General features: G+C 45.3%; 1 protein-coding gene across 1 annotated transcript in view; it reads right to left on the reverse strand.

Annotated features, from left to right (window-relative positions):
• EMILIN2 (elastin microfibril interfacer 2) overlaps positions 1 to 5,319 on the reverse strand; it is a 51,023-nt gene extending 45,704 nt beyond the window's left edge. Inside the window, exons 1-2 of the mRNA XM_036823719.1 lie at positions 4,887 to 5,319; positions 4,229 to 4,351 (exon numbers count right to left, since the gene is read on the reverse strand). Coding sequence (XP_036679614.1) covers positions 4,229 to 4,351; positions 4,887 to 5,020 — 257 coding nt within the window. The 5' untranslated portion in view covers positions 5,021 to 5,319. The remainder of the gene's footprint in view (positions 1 to 4,228; positions 4,352 to 4,886) is intronic.
• Positions 5,320 to 17,524: the final 12,205 nt, after the last annotated feature.

The raw sequence follows: 17,524 nt of genomic DNA on the forward strand, positions 1-17,524 counted from the left end.
TGAATGATGCATGAAAGGAACAATGCCTAATCCAGGAAGTAGAAGAAAGACAGTGCTGTTTTCCACCAGCAGTGCACCCAAGCATGGCCAGCCCACGTGGAGGGGGGCTCTAAGGGAGCTCAGGCCCTCCCCTCCCCCTCCCATCGCACCAGGGCTGTCAGTGCCACAGCATCACACATGGTCACTCGCACACGTGCGTGCGCACGTGCACACACACCCCCCCCCCTCGGGCCGCTCCTCACAGGGTGTGGGTTTAGACAGCAAGGGGGTGCAGGGGTGTGGGGTGGGAAGAGCCTAAGGCTTGGAAATAACAGACCTGGATTTGGGTCCAGGCTCTGCTACTTCCTGACTACATGCCCTCCTGTAAAATGGGGATAATGCCCCGGGGTTGCTGTAAAGATGGAAGATAATGAAAATAAAGGGGCTCATCACGTTACAAGGATGTGCTCTGGGGAGAGATTCTCACCAAGTCAGCCCTGGACACTGTATCAAGCCTCCCAAGAACGTCAACCTGCCCAATTCCCACCCCACAGAAAGAATTCTAAGTCGCCCACATCCCCATGTCTCCCAAAACGTGTCCCTAAAACCAGCCCACGACCAAGACAGACCCCCTCCATGCTCAGGTGCCGCTGCGGAGACCCCAGACTCAGGTGTGGATCCCCAGGGGCCATCCCAAGTGCTATGTGGTGGGTGTGGGGGGGGGCAGTGTGACAGTAACAGTCTACCAAACGGGCGGAACTGCCAGAGGTGTTTTTTTGTTGTTTTTTTTTTTACAATGAATCAGAAAAACTCTTCAGTGCAATGAAATTTTAAAAGATTTATGCCTTTCTTAACATGGAAGTGTAAAGTGAAACAATGATCTCAGGGGGAGAAAAAATCCTTAGACCCATCTTAAGAATTAGGAGTAAATGGTAAATCACGACCCAATTTTATGCTACTTTAGAGTCTACAGCAGCTGCCCTTCCTCCTCAGCAGATAATTATCACCAGATAATTCCCCTTATCTCCTCTTCAGGTCCGATCAGCCACACTTAGGAATTAGCTGAGGGAAGACAAAGCGGTGTCTGTTGACACAATCCTGTGCCTTGGGGATCCAGACCGCTCCTCACATCTAGTGCGCAAGAGACACAGACCGACAGAGAGAGCCCTAATGTTAAATTCCTAGTGACAGAAAAGTCTTCGTAAGAATTAAGAATTCTCTGCACACAAGAATGTTATCACTACCTCACAAGCATCAGGACACGAGCTTTGAATGGTTTTTCCGGAAGCATACTTTTAACTCCATCCCCCGGTTCCAAGTTTCAAGGTGGTGGCTCAGCCAGGGGGCACAGGTGTGGCTTCCCCAATGTCTCAAGCTCCGCCACTCCAGCCTCCCTGATAGCATCCTTTAAACAACCAGCCTAACAACCCAAACAAAGAAAGCAAATCGGCCAGTGTTTTCATAAAATAAGAAACTGCACAGCATGGTGGACGGTGTGAAAAATCATGTGGTCCACTGCATCCTCCCAAATGACCCCCGGGAAAGAGAGTAAAGCACACGGGCGTGAACACACGTGCACATGCTTGCACACAGACCAACGGTGCTCACTTCACTTTTATATGGGAATTGCCTTCCATGAAAGAAGGTGGAAATGTTCCTAGTAGTTGAGTAGTGTGCTAGCGACAGAAGACACACACTCAAACACACACACATACACACTCTCTCTCTCTGTCTGTCTGTCTGTCTCTCTCTCTCTATTGTTACAGGGACAGAGGCCGGTCCACAAAGGCCAGGTTTGGAGGCAGCTCAGCCACTCACCTGTCATGCGACCACAGGAAAGTCAGGGAACTTCTTGCCTTGTTTATTCATTGGTAAAATGGGGACAGTGGTATTCATCTTGAAGGGATGTTGCAAGAATTAAACTAACATATGGAATGAACAGCCCTAACGCAGTGCCTGACACACAGAAGGTTCTTTACGGCTTCAGGAAAGTGATTATTCAAAATGTCCACAAATCACACAGGAACCCTCTCTGCTCCCAGTTTCATATGACGACACCCAAATTCACAGTCTGGAATCTAAGTCTCTCCATATATGCAAACAGAGCATTGTCTAAACCTTCTGGAAGCACACCCGTGCTAGGTCCCCACAGCCCATGGCGGCTGAGCGCCCAACGCCTCGCCAGGCTCGGAAGTTCTCCTCTTGTTGCAGGACTTCCCCATCGAACCCCTCGTTTCCCTGCCGATTTCCCCTCAGTCTCAGAGCATATTCAGTCTCTCCCTTTGGCTTTTTCACTTCCGTCCTAAAACATGCCAAGTTTTCTAATTCTTCACCTGCTCAACTCCCTTTTTCCACCAAAACCTTTGCAACACATTTGATTCCTAGTAAAGGGGTTTCCTCACGACCCACGCCCTGTCTCACACAAGTTACAAGGCCTATACCCCCCGCTGACCTGAAATTGTCTCCTTCTGCATAAGCAAATCTTCCTGCTGCCTAAAAGCCCTGGCCTTTCTGGACCCCTCAGCCTTCTAGGCTTCTCCTCCCAGGGTCTCTAAGAAGGAGCTCCCTCCTCTGAAGTCTTGGCTTTGCTCTCTCTCCTCTCCCGGCTTCTCTTCCTCCGTTCCCTCCACCGCCCCTAACAACTCAGCTCTGCTCCGACTCTGTGAAGTCCTCACGGGCTCCTACCTGCTCCTCCCAGACACTCGACTGTCACCAGCGGCTAAACTTCACTCCTCACTCAAGCAGCTTGCCGGCCTCCAGGCCTGCACGTCCCACACCCGGAAAGGATCCCTCAGTAACTCCAGCTGAGTTTCCCAAGAGCCTTCACTTCCACAGGTCTCAGGTTCTAAGGATCAAATAATGAAAACCTGACAACACCTGTGAATTGAGAGGAGTTACTCAGGCTCCTGGACTCATCAGAAACACCTGGGAAATTCCGTGTTAAATGCCCCTTCCAGCCAGAGACACAGGCAGTATGACAGCCCTGCGCCCTCTGACAGGTTACACAACTCAATGTGACAGACAGCAATTCAATTTCGACCTCATGCTCTGCGTAGAGCAAGTGGGGAATCTCTTCTAAGTTTCTGTTTGTTTTGTTGGGGAGGGGGGGTTGTTTGTTTGTTTTTGCTTAACAGGAATTATCCCTTCCCTGATTCAGTTCTCATCCCAGCCCATGTGCAATGATCCAGGGACCACTACCACCTCATAGGCCTGAAGGCTCATCTACGGCCTTCTGGAATAACGTTTCCTGCAGCACAAGTTCCAGTCTGTCCCTCTGCTTTGCCAAAGACAGATCCGCCTACTGGCTATTCTTTGCTGTAAAGACAACTGTGCTCTAAGACAAACAGTTTATTCTTAGGGGAAAACAATTAATTTCAACCATCACATGCGTTCCCCAACAGCCATGGATTCACATGGCAGATTCCTCCTCTGGCAGATATCAGCTCATCCTCTGATATCTGGCTTCCACAAAGACACAACGACTTGCCAGATGACAACTGAATGAACGTGATGTATGTAACAAAATCTGTACTCTGTCAACGTGATGTATGTAACAAAATCTGTACTCTGTTGCTTCGCTTACTCTTTTTTTTTTTTTTTTTTTAAGACAGTGAAACCTTTATAAGGAAAAAGATTAATTCTTCCCCTGGTCTTTAAGGACCATTCTCTCCTGACAACCACTTAGCTGAATCCCCCAAATCTAACTTGAAAAAACAACAATCGCACACTTTCAAGCAAGTTGTTCCTGGGGACTTTAGAAATCTACAACACCTACAACTGAAGAGGTCAGTTTTATGGGGACATTTGGATAAAACTCGCCTGTTCTAGAACACTGGCTAGAGCAAACCTCTCAGCTAATCCTACATGTAAGTTTTTAGCAGTATACATTTTGGAATCTTCTCTGTGCCCCAGAACACACAATATGGATCTAATTAGGTCCAGCTGCCTTATGTTAGTAATAAAATTGAAAGAAAAAGAGAGAGAGAAGTGGGGGTCGGTGGCTTTGTTCGTCCCCTCCTATGCCCGGCGATCGCCAGGCGGGCGCATCCTCAACGCTGACTCCAGGCAACACACGCTCCTTAAATACCCCAGCGAGCCTGGTACCCTGCTCAGCGCTCAAACTTTTCAGCTGCTGAGTTTTCACCCGCTGGAAGAGATTTACTGAGCGGCTGGAGCCCAGCGCTCTGACCCCACCCCCGCGGCCCCGGTCCCGGCGCGCCCCGCCCGCCCCTCGGCTCCCGGGACTTACACGAGCGCGGACGGACAGGGCATCTGGTTCCAGGCACAGTTGTACTGAGCCTGAATAAAACTCTCACTTCCTTCCAGCACCGAGCAGCTCACGTTCTTGTTCACGATGTAGGCGCACCAGTTCCTGGGGTGGAGAGAGAGGGAGAAGGGCATGGTATAAACCGGGAGAACAATGAGGCTGGGGGAGAAGGGACGAGCCGACCCGGCGGCTGACCGCGCGAGGGTCGGGGAGCCCGTCGTCCCCGCGGAGGCGGGAGCTCGACCAGCAGACGTTCGGACGGTGCGCGGGTGCGCCTTTGGAGAGAGTGCACCGTTATCCCACAAAAGACAGACGGGAAGAGCCCCCACGGTCCCAGGGGCCGCAGTAATTCCCGGGGGAAGTTTCCTGATCGCCCTGCTCTGCGGGACACTCCCTGCGCCCCACGGCCCCGGAGGCAGCACTGCTGGAGGCGAGGGCGAGGTCGCCCGGGACGCCCCGCGCCGGCCACGGAGCGCGCGGCCACCGCGGAAGAGGCGCCGCCCCGGCAGCCCGAGGGGAACCCCAGCTGCGGCTCCTCGCCTCGGCAGGGCAGCTTCGGGGCCGGCGGCCGGTCGGGGAAGGGCAGGCGGGGGCCCACGGCTCTGGGCCGTCCTGGGGCAAGGAGAGGCCGCGCACTTACTTGTTCCTGGCGCTGGGCCGCGCGGGGTGCCTGGGCTGAGGGCCGGCGTGGCACAGCCCTGCGCCGCCCAGGGCCAGCAGCGCCAGCGCCCAGAGCCAGGGCGCGCGGGGCCGGGGCCGTGTCCGCTGCCACATTCTGTGCGCGGCGGGCGCGACCCGCCGGCCGGATCCGGAGCGCGGGTCGGGCGAGCGCCGGGAGGCTGCGGGCTGCCCGGGCGCGGCCGAAGGCAGGAGGCTCGGGCGCTGCGCTGCGCCCCAACCCGCGCTCCGCGGCCGCCCCCTGCGGCTTCTCGCTCCCACTTCTCCTTTTCCGCCCCTTGCGCCCGCGCTTCTCCCCCTCAGTGACGCACAGGTCCCCCCGGGTGCCGCCCTCTTTATTTCACTTCCCTCTCCGGAACGTGACTCTCGCTCAACCACGTCTGTCTCCAGTCCTCTTGCTTCTCGGCAGGGGGTTGCGGGGGGTGAAAGGGCTGTAGGGTTTGGGAGAAGGGTCTCTGTTACAAAATTTCCAATTACTCATTCCTTTGGTCTCATCCCAGGAGCGGGGCAACTCCGCCTCCCACCTTCCAGCAGGCGCGCCCGGCCCCTCGGGAAGGGCCGCCGTCAGCGAGTCTGGCAGTCCACACGTCGGGCCTGGGTGCCGGCTTCCCAGGGCGAAGGAGGAGCATCTTTATCAGTCCTTTATCAGACTCGGATTTCCTCCTCTGGCAAGACGCGGCCATTCCTCCACATTTGAACTTGAGAGTTTAGGGGAAATGAACGCGGGTCCCCTTCTCTTTCTTTCCCTTACGCATCCATTAAATAGTTTCTAAGTCAACGTGCGGGGCAGCAGGGGACACTGGAAGCAACAGCCCCACAACTTCCCAGCAGATTCTGAAGCACAGCATCAGGCTCTAGTATACAGATCATCTCGCAGCCTCTGCTTCTGATGTCCTATTCTGAACTTTCTTTTTCTATCAATATTAAAGACATTTACTCCACAACAATCACCTTTGCTTCTAAACAGTTCAGACACGGCTAGACATTTGTCTTTTCACTTGCTTGCATATTTTCTGCCTATTTTTTTTTTGGCAGTTTTCAATCCTGTTATTTAATATGATTATATAATGAGCCATAATTATAATTTACCATAGATCTTAAATTTTCCTTTAAAAATATTACTTAATGGCTGTATAATATTCCATTTTATTTCTGCCTATTTTTGAGTTACACTAATCTCTACCAATTTCTTTTGGGGATGAAGCAACTCTGCAGAAGAATGTTACATAAAATCCCCACCGGAGTGTTGTGTTCTTGGGGTGAGGAGAGAACTATATATCGATATTTGAGTTAACTTGCTGAATCTAATGAACCGGAGTGGGGTTATTTGTAGACTGCATAGATTAACTGCAATATCTGTGAGTTGACAGGACACTGTTGGCTGTGAATTGTGATGTGGACCATAACACTTTGCTATGTTCCCTACTGTAACTAAATGAAACTAGTGGTCCATTTTACTTGATATGCTTTGATGATGTTGTAGGGCCTTTTGATTTGCAAATAGAAGAAAATTCCCTAAGTAGAAACTTCACAAGAGCCAAGCAGAAAAGTATACCATGTAAGAACATAGTCTGTCCATGAACTCTCTAAATGGAAGATCATGCAACTAATGGACTGATGTCATCCCAGCCTTCGAAAGAGCCACCCTGAGGGGGAAGTAACAGAAAGGGATAAAAAGCTGTCTTGCATAACCCGATCTCTATCTTTCTGTGTGGCTTCCCTATCCTTCCCATCTTAACACCATTTTTGTCCATGAAGTGTCATAGGGAAGAAGCAGAGCACAGAAATGAAGGAGAGGGACAGAAGGGAAAAAATGGAGGAAACACACAAGTTGTGTATGTCTACAGCTGACAGCTAACAAACCACAACTTCTCTTAAATACTGGTAATTCTCAAACTTGAGAGTGAGTCAGACTGATCAAATCACATCTAGTTTTTTCATTGACTCAAAGTTATACCAGGAAGCTGTCTTCCAGTCCAAGAGTTGGAGGACCAACTTTTTATTGAGATGACCACGACACCAAATTTAATCAGCTATAAATGGCATTTATCAGTAAATAAATGTTATTGTGGGCATCTGTTACATGCGAGGCACCTTGCAAAAATAGTAAGTCATGGGTGAGTGAACACGGACGGGGGCTCTGTGTTTACAGAGCTCCCAGGCCTTCCTGTGCAACGAACCGTGTGACGTTTCTGATGTGCAGTCAGATAAGTTAGACAATATTTGTCCCATGCGTCTCTCTAGACACATCCCCACTGGTACCCACTGTGGGGCTGCTCTGGGAAGATGGAAGACTTGAGGCCAAGATCTCAAAAGACCCTTTTCTTTTTCTCTTCTCTAGCCAGAGGAAGGGACCCTTCAGACTCAGGAAACAGAGAGCCTTCCAGAAGAAGCAAAGCAGGAGAGGCTTCCTGAGGAGAGAGTGGAAGCACTTCAAGAAACAGTCTAACTGGGCAGATCATCTGGTCCCAGTCATAAGCAATAAAGTGTAAATGATTGGCAGAATGCTGCAAGTGTGAATTCTTTATAAGCCGCCAACTTCCTCAGATAAGCCCTTGAAAGCTGTCAGTTTCCTGTAACAATCCAAAGTAATTTCTTTCTCTTTTGAAACAAACATGCCCCATAGTGATTTATATTCTTGATTGTGTCACCAACTTACTGAACCGAACTTGGGTCTGCTCACCCAATGAGCAGCAAAGCCAATCTACTGATACCAGGTTGTGGTGAAGGAAAGTACAGCATTTATTGCAGGGCACCAAGCAAGGAAAACAGGCAGCTCATGCTCAAAAGACCGGAACTCCCCTTTGGCTTTCAGGGAAGGGTTTTAAAGGCAACATCTGGGGTGAGGGTCGCGGGATGTGTGATCAGCTCATGGACTTTCTTTTGATTGGTTGGTGGGGAGGTAACAGAGTGATGTGGCAGGAACCTTAAGCATCAGTCCTCTGGTTCCACGTGCTTATGGTCAGCATCCTCCACCTGGGTTGGGGGGGGGTGTCTTAGTTCCTGCAGAACAACTCAAAAATATGTGTCAAATTGTTGTGTACATCCCTTGAGGAGGAACTAGGACTCTGTATTATCGCTCAACTATTGTTTAAGCTACCATTACTTTTCTGGCTTGACTGCTTTTCCTTTGTTTCTGAATTCCCTCACTTCTCTAATTAGTAACTGCTTGAGTCTTTGGAACGCAGGCAAGGCCTGAGAGACTAAAGCCTTTTTCTCTACAAAGAAGAAACAGGGAACACAGAGGGGCTTTTGTACCCAGGGAGGAACCACAGGGTCCTGCTAGGTTTCAATCTCCACTTTTCTTGATATGCCTCAGTCCTGAGGGAAACAGGGGCTGGACAAGAAAGGAAATAAGGTTTTGTTTATTTATTTATTTTTGGCTGCACGCAGGCTTTCTCTAATTGCAGCGAGCGGGGGCTACTCTTCATTGCGATGTGCAGGTTTCTCATTGCAGTGGCTTCTCTTGTTGCGGAGCACGGGCTCTAGGCGCATGGGCTTCAGTAGTTGTGGCACACGGGCTCAGTAGTTGTGGTTCACAGGCTCTAGAGCACAGGCTCAGTAGTTGTGGTGCATGCACTTAGTTGCTCCGTGGCATGTGGGACCCTCCCGGACCAGAGCTCGAACCTGTGTCCCCTGCATTGACAGGTGGATTCCTAACCGCTGCACCACCAGGGAAGTCCCAAGAAAGGGAATAAGGCTTTGGATAGAGAGGATAATCATAAACTCAGTAGGAGAACTCGGATTTAGGGGGACTCAGTCCCATTAACTAAAGCAAAAATGCAAAATAGAACTATTTCATAAAATCCATTCCTTCACTATGGGTCATGATAAAAGAGCTCATCAGGCTCTGTACTTGGGGGGTACTTCTTGTGAAGCAGTGAGCCTGCTTGACCCCTACCACACCCAGACTCCCTTCAGTTGCCTGGAGGAGGAGAGTGGGCGATCATTACAGAGGTGGCAGGGGGCTTCATTGCCTCCACCCCACCACCAGTCATCTGGGCACAAGACATTTGATCAAGATGAACTGATCTGTATCTAGGATGTGGTCAAGAGTCATACGACTTAGCCTGGGTGTCCCAACCTACTCATTCCTCATCTTTTGTTTTCTAGAACTCAAAAAAATGTCTCCCCTGATTTCTAGCTGTAATTTTAGGTGTCTTAACTTCTTTGTGCTGTTTACTAATGATGAAAAACGAAAGTCCTTGAAGATTAGACATCTTGCATAAATTTTGATTGCAAAGCATTTCTAACATAATACACCCTAAGAAAATGTCTTACACATTCTTAAGTTAGTGATAAGATGCCCTTCATCTTTGTTTGTTTGTTTTTGTTTTTTTAAGTGTGGTTGGGTAGGGAAGGAGAGACAGAAATGTCTCCAAGGAAAATGAACTGGCTGCACCACGTAGCTTGGTCTCTGCTTTGGAATGCCAAGATTTGGTTGATACAATTTTGTGTAGCTCCATTCGCCATAGGCACAGCATTTGACAAGGCACCTTTGGAAGGAAGTCAGTGAGTCCCCAGACTTCAAAATTTACAAACAAGAGCTACTTTCCCATCTTGTCAAAGGCTTTGCTCAAATAGACGCAAACTGAACAAAGAACAGTTGCTCTCTTCATTTTTTCCTAACTATATATTGCAAATATCCCATCAGCTATACAGAGCTAAAGATTCAAAATCTCTTTATCCTCTGAACCCAAGACTGATCTTATTTATCAATTGATTGATTTGATAGCATTGTGAAGGATTATGGCCATTACGTTAATCATCTTTCTTGAGAGATGCCAGGAGCATACCTCCCTTTATTGGTCAGGGGTGTGTGCCTTAATACATGCTAAACTATTACCTGAGAACTTCAAAACTGCGAAAAGTTGAAATTATGCCTGAAATCACACATGAAAAAAAATGTTTAGGAGCTCATGCAATGGACTTAGCATACTGTTCAAAACTGGGTACACTCACCTCCTGAGCAGAACGACGGGGACAAATCAAAAGCCTCCCAATCCTCCATTTCCTCCTCTGGAAAGGGGATGCCTCATGTAGCTGTTGGGAGGGTGCCTTGTGTTACCACATGTACACTGCTTAGCACAGTGCCTGGCACAGGGTAAGTGGAGGATAAATTTTCACAACTGTTATTGTTACCACTTTGGTACTGCAACAAATTTGCAGTCAGGTCCAGGAGCTTTGTCATCTTTTTGTTGTGTCCACTGATGTGGGAAGCTGACCATCTACTGCAGTTCTTCTTTCCAAATAAGAAATATATATCAAGAGGGCACGTGCACAACTCAATCAGAATGACTTTAAGTGTGATCGTCGGGAACAGAACACTGGGTTCTTGACTTCTACCTCAGTTTTCTTTCTACTGCTCTCCAAGAGAAAACGTATAGCTCAGCTGATTGTTTAGGAGATTTCATCCTCTACTTTGCAAAGGAATTTATTTTAGGACAATTCAATGAAATCTTTGGGAGGATTAATAACTCTACAAAAATAAACTCAGATCATCAGGCAATTTGATAATAAGTTTCTTCTTCTTCCTCAAAAAGATGAAATTAGTAACTAATCCATATCCTTTAATTTTTTTCAGATGTTGCTTAGATCTAAAAATGCTTCCTATAGCTAACTGTGGGCCATATACTGCATTTGAGAATTCAGTGCTGTCACACTGATGGTGTGGTTTTGAACACATTTTTTTCTTCATAAGAAATATGACAAAAATAGGCTCTTAGAGTTTTGTTTGTTTCCAAGAGAATTGTAATAGCTTAGGCAATAATGCTTTCATATATATGAGTCACATCAAACTATGTTGTATAGTTCATCATTTATTTATGGAATGAGAGTCAATTGTTCTGGAAACAACAGAGTATTTTAAATAGGCAGAATGTGTTTGATGATTGTAAAATAAATTGTTAAATTTTAGGACAATCTTGGTCCATACTCATTAGAATAGTATTCATGAGCAAATGAACTCTTTCTAGTATTTCAGGTTGTGCAGTTCTAAACCATGTTTCAAGTATTTAAGTATAGTCAGCTCTCATTATTTGGTGTCATATGTTCTATTAAGTTGCTGCAAACACTGAATTCGTGAATACTGAACAATTGCTTGCAGAGGAAATACAGGAGTAAGAAGCCTCTGGTCAAAAATGTTTTTGTCAACCAATCAATACATAACCTTCTTTTCTGTGTGTTTCTATTTAAAGACACCTTGTTTGATATTTATTACTGATTCATTGACAGTGAACTCACAGCCAACCCCACTGTAATTTGTGCCTGAACAAAGCTTACCTCAAACACATGTTTTCTCCATAAGGCACATCACAACCTTCTTGAGCTAAGGAACACAAGACAGGGCTTCATCACTGCGCTTGGGGGCCATTTTAAACAACGAAATCACCAACAAAAAGCACAAAAATGCAAAAAGCATAGAATTCAATTTTCCATGAAAAGGATACTTCTTTACAGTATGAGACCTAAAACAAGAAGGCAGAGCACTGCCTTGCTGGACCTCAGCTGGAAATGTGCACAGTTGGGCAAGTCAACTTTTTTGCCACTCTGCTCAGTTTCACCAATGGCCACGAAAGTGCTGCAAGTATTGCTTTTGTAGTTAAAAATAAATTCCGTGAAGAGGCAACTTCACAAAATATAGAATCTGTGAATAATAAAGATAGACTGTATTTCAACTTAAGTCTGGGAACAGTAAGAAAATATTACATCTGGGGGGAAAAGGCAAAGTTCTTGGAATTTTGTGGCCATCAAAAGATTTGTTTCATCAGTAAGCATATTGAGGAAGTTCTGCGTATGGAACACTGCCAGGCAATATGTGAGCCAGAGAAAAAAAGATTTAGTTCTTTATCATCTTAATTGGCTGGAAAGCAAAACACACATGTATGAAATGACCTAATACGTACAAAGTTACATTCAGTAAATAAAATATTGCATAGTAAAAGCAGTGTACCTAGGTTATGATAAAGAAGCAGAGCTTGAGGCAATCAGAAAAGTTCAGTATTAATTAGGAAAGACCATAGAGAAGTGTGGGTTTGAGTTGAGTGTTTCATTTTTTGTTTTGTTTTGCTTTGCTTTTAAATCAGCTATAATATCAAAACCGAATGTGATTTGCAAGAGAGGAAGGAGCAATTAATGTGACCTTGTACACTGTATGTGTTTAATAAATAGAGACAGGGGCCAGCTTGTAGATTAGCTAAACCAAAGTGTGTGGCCTTAGAAGTAGCCAGGAGGTTGCAGCAACATGAATGGACCTAGAAAGTATCAAACTAAGTGAAGTCAGTCAGAGAGAGAAAGACAAATATGATATCACTTATATGTGGAATGTAAAAAAAAAAAAAAATGATACAAATGAATTTACTTACAAAACAGAAACAGACTCACAGAGATAGAAAACAAACTTATGGTTACCAAAGGGGAAAGGGAGGAGAGGGATAAACTGGGAATTTGGGATTAACAGATACACACTACTATACATAAAACAGATGAACGAGGACCTACTGTAGAGCACAGGGAACTATATTCAATATCTTATAATAACCTATAATGGAGAAGAATCTGAAAAAGAATATATATATTTTATTTATATATATGTATAACTAAATCACTTTGCTGTACACTTGAAACATTGTAAATCAACTATATTTCAATTTAAACAATTTAATTAAGTTAAAAAAAAAAAGTAGCCAGGAGATAGGTGAGTTGGGGAGGCCAGTTGGGATTGAGGGGTAATGAACATGAGGAAAGGATGAGGATGTGTCACTGTTAAAAAGTACAATATAGGCTGGTGGAAAAAACAAACAAACCTCTAGTTCTTTTTTCCCCTCATCTAAAGAGAGGTAGGGTGACCAGATGTCCTGATTTGCCCGAGCCAGTCTCAGGTTACTCCTGTTGTGGATCAGTTGACACTGTTAATTATCCTTAGTGTCTCCTTTCATCTTCAAAAGTGCCTGGATTTGGACAATAAATTATATGGTCACTCTAAGGACCTAAAATGAACTGAAAATCACAACTCTGTTTAACACCAACATAGTGTTTATAAAAGCTGAATAAAACATTAGTAACGATCAATGCAAATAACAAAATCAGAAAATAGGAATGAACTGGACTGCTGCAAGTCATAACTTTACTCAGGGCAAGTGCTTCTGTTCTGTTACTGCCTCGTGCATTTTATTTATTTATTTATTATAAATTTATTTATTTATTTATTTATTGGCTTTGTTGGGCCTTCGTTGCTGTGCATGGGCTTTCTCTAGTTGCGGCGAGCAGGGGCTACTCTTCGTGGCGGTGTGCGGGCTTCTCCTTGCGGTGGCTTCTCTTTGTTGCGGGGCACAGGCTCTAGGCACGCGGGCTTCAGTAGTTGTGGTTCGCGGGCTCTAAAGCGCAGGCTCAGTAGTTGTGGCGCACGGGCTTAGTTGCTCCGCGGCACGTGGGATCTTCCTGGGCCAGGGCTCGAACCCGTGTCCCCTGCATTGACAGGCGGAATCTTAACCACTGCGCCACCAGGGAAGTCCTGCCTCATGCATTTTGGTGACGTATTATATTTTAGAAAGTTGATTAGGCACTGGAGACTTGGTTTGTTTAGTTGGTTGTTGATGAAGCTGGTTATTTGCATGAACTTTCCTTGGCTCTGTCTTTTCAGACGTAATCACTTTAAAACTCATCCGCAAGAGCTACGGAAGAAGAACACAGTGCCGTGGCTACATTCTTCTTAAGTGCTCCAGCCCGGCCACAGCTCCTTTAAATAGTGCAGAGCAAGGAAGACCCTACTCAAGGGCAGCTCACAATCTAAACCCACTGACATCTTTGAACACTTATTGGTTGAAGAGACTAAAACAACATAAATAATCAGCCATGAGCAGATAAAAGTTGCTAATGTCTTTTGACTAACGGTAACTACAATGTGAGACCAGAGTTTCACATTCAGAGAATGTTGAGGGGTCAAGGAAGAAACTGCCTTCGTTTTTTATTGCATTCTCACGTTTTTCCCCATCTTTTAAAAATATAAAAACAAAATACGGGACTTCCCTGCTGGTCCAGTGGTTAAGACTCCGCACTCCCAATACAGGGAGCCTGGGCTCGATCCCTGGGCGGGGAACTAGATCCGGCATGCCGCAAATAAAGATCCCGCACTCTGCAGCAAGATCTTGCATGCAGCAACAAGACCCCGCATGCCGCAACTAAGAGCCGGCACAGCCAAACAAACAAACAAATAATAACATCTAATTAAAAAAAAAAACTTTATTTCCTGAGTATTCTGAGATTATGCTTTCCAAAGTGCTGTTTGGGGGCAAAGTGGCGCCAGGATTCCTGGGAGAAATAGGAAGGACATTAGAAAACAGGCACCAGAATTCAGTTCCTATGTTTTTCAACCCTGAAAGAATCTTCACTTTCCTCCTGGGGATTCCAATTTCATAAAGGTTTTTAAAAAATAAATATTTGTGGACTGTGGTTTTCTAATGTAAATTTTATCAAAGGATAGCATTCTTGCCAACAAGTGCATAAAATGTGATCAGCTCACTGAATTTTTCACAAAGTGAAGGCAGCCACATAAGCAGCACCCAGATCCTGAAGCAAAACATGCCCTCAGGGCCCCTCACAGTCCTTGCAATCATTAACCCTTCCTTCCCCAAAGTCACATCAATTCTGACCTCCAACACCATCACTTAAAGATTTGTTGAAGAAAAACTATTGATTTGTCTTATTTTGTCCATAATAACTGGCACAGTGCCTGGCACATAATACTTGTTTAATAACTTGTTTAATACTTGTTGAATGAATGAAAGAAAGCAAACAGGTGTCTAACTTTTGTAAGACAGTGGATCAAATTAACATACATAATATACTAGGGGGAAAGGGGCATTACACTGGGTGAGAATTGGGATCTGGGGATGCGAACTTGGACAAAAGTTGAAAACTCAAACTTCGAACAGAAGAGTACATTTCAGTTTTATCTTTTAACAAATATAAACAATTTGAATAAATCTAATCCTCTGCAATTTTCCTTGGGCTTTAATCAACTCCGCTCACATCACATCCACTGTAACTGGTGAGGCCAACCTCCGGAGAGCTTGTTTCTCTTTCTCACTTGTAAATGGACCCATGCAGCCAAGAAATGACTATTTTCAGCCCTTCTCCACCCCACTCTGAGGCCCGGTCAGTCAGAAAACAAAATTAGAGTCACCCTCTTCCTCGGCCAAAGCATGTGATCTCTGGCCAGAGCCCTTCCCGCCCTAATGAATGAGGTAATGAGGGGCCAAATAAGGTTTCATATGTATATCGCCTCAGAATTACAGTTTATCTTCACTGTGCTTTTCAAAAGCTGGAATTAAGAACCTAGCGCTGCCAAATCACAGCTTAGAGAGATCTGTCAACTCTAGAGATAACAAATAAAAGGAAAATCCATTTCAAGCTTTGAACTGCTGCTCCTAAATGATTCCCAGGGAAACACAAATAAATGATGTCTTCAGAGGACAGATTCATTATGAAAAATCTCATTAAGTTGGGGTTTTAAATATTTCTTTAAGATACTTCCAACCTTTAAAGGAAGCAAGTCTGGAAATGGAAACTATTTTGCTTAGAGGATGAAACCCTCCAATTTACACCACCCCCCCCGCCCCCGAGATATGTCATGCTTTATCATAGATGAACCTTCAAAGGCAAGGTGCAGAGGTAAAGGCCAGACTGGAGAAACACACAAATCCACCAAATACATTTAGTCTACATTAAAACTAGCCTTCTAAAACAGGAGTGTTTGATCCAGAAACAAATCTAATTTGCCTGAGGAGGAAGAGCAGGTCTTTTCCCTCTTTTACTTTTTTTCTAGTTATGTTTGATTGGAGGCCCGTGAGCAAGTATAATCTTTGCATAAACTGTTCTCTGTGTGGAATTTTCTCCACGCCTGGAGAACTTCAACTTCACCTATGAGACCTTGGCAGTCATTCGTTCTCTGAAGCTTTCCAGGTGCCTCCAAGCTCTCTCACATGTTGCAACATATAACTGATAAAGAATTGATAGAGGAATTGATTTAACAAATGAACAAATCAACAAGAAAAAGAATCCAGGGACTTCCCTGGTGGCGCAATGGTTGAGAATCCGCCTGCAACTGCAGGGGATACAGGTTCGAGCCCTGGTCCGGGAAGACCCCACGTGCTGTGGAGCAACTAAGCCCGTGCGCCACAACTACTGAGCTTGCGCTCTAGAGCCCGGAAGCGACAACTACTGAAGCCCGTGCGCCTAGAGCCCAAGCTTCGCAACAAGAGAAGCCACCGCAATGAGAAGCCCGCGCACCACAAGGAAGAGTAGCCCCCGCTCACCGCAACTAGAGAAAGTCCGCGCGCAGCAATGAAGACCCAACAACAAAGACCCAATGCAGCCAAAAATAAATAAATTAATTAATTAATTTTAAAAAATAATAAGTTCCCTCTGAGGAAGTGACATTTAAAAAAAAAAAAGAAAAAGAATCCAATAGAAAAATGGGCAATCTGCCCTTCACAGAAAAGGAAACGCAAACGGCCAATGAAAAATATGTTCAGCCTCATTAATAATCATGGATGTGCAGAGTAATACCTAAGTAATTAATTAATATCTAATGCAAATAGATACCACTATGTACTACCAGATTAAAATTTAAAAGCCTGACAATACCAAGTGCTAGTGTGAATGCGGAGAGAAACTCTCCCTCACTGCTAATGGGAGTGTAAACTGGTACAACTGCTTTGGAAAACAGTTCTGGCGCTTCCCTTGTGGCGCAGTGGTTAAGAATCCTCCTGCCAATGCAGGGGACACGGGTTTGAGCCCTGGTCTGGGAAGATGCCACATGCTGCGGAGCAACTAAGCCCGTGCGCCACAACTACTGAGCCTGCTCTCTAGAGCCTGTGAGCCACAACTACTGAAGCCCACACGCCACAGCTACTGAAGCCCGCATGCCTAGAAGCCGTGCTCCGCAACAAGAAAAGCCATCGCAATGGGAAGCCTGAGCACACAATGAAGAGTAGCCCCTGCTCGCCACAACTAGAGAAGGTCCATGCGCAGTGACAAAGACCCAATGCAGCCAAAAATCAATCAACCAATCAATTAAAAAAAAAACTGTTCTGCACTACTTTTTACATTTGAACAGTCACATACCCTAAAACCCATCAACTGCACCCCTAGATGCATAACCTAGAGATGGATGAAAAAACTGGGGCTGCCAAGGGGAGAACCTTACCACTATTCTTTTCATCTCAACAAGCCCAGAGTAAGCAGCAAACCCTATGCCATAGTGATGGTTCTATCTCTGTGCACAATTACTATTGTTCTTTTCAACGAATTAAAACAGTTTCACAGAGTTGTGATTAGAAATAATGGAATATGTTTAGCACAGTTTCTAGGAATTTGTCTATTTCATCTAGGTTATCCAACTTTTTGGCATACAATTGTTCATAGCAGTCTCTTATAACCCCTTTTATTTCTCTAGAATCATTAGTAAAGTCCTCACTTTCATTTCTGATATTAGTAATTTGTGTCTTTTTTCTGTAGTCCATCTAGCTAAAGATTGTCAATTTTGAACCAATTTTTGATATCATTAATTTTCTCTTTTTTTATACTCTATTTGACTTA

Source organism: Balaenoptera musculus, chromosome 14, assembly GCF_009873245.2.
Source record: "Balaenoptera musculus isolate JJ_BM4_2016_0621 chromosome 14, mBalMus1.pri.v3, whole genome shotgun sequence".
NCBI classification, from domain to species: domain Eukaryota; kingdom Metazoa; phylum Chordata; class Mammalia; order Artiodactyla; family Balaenopteridae; genus Balaenoptera; species Balaenoptera musculus.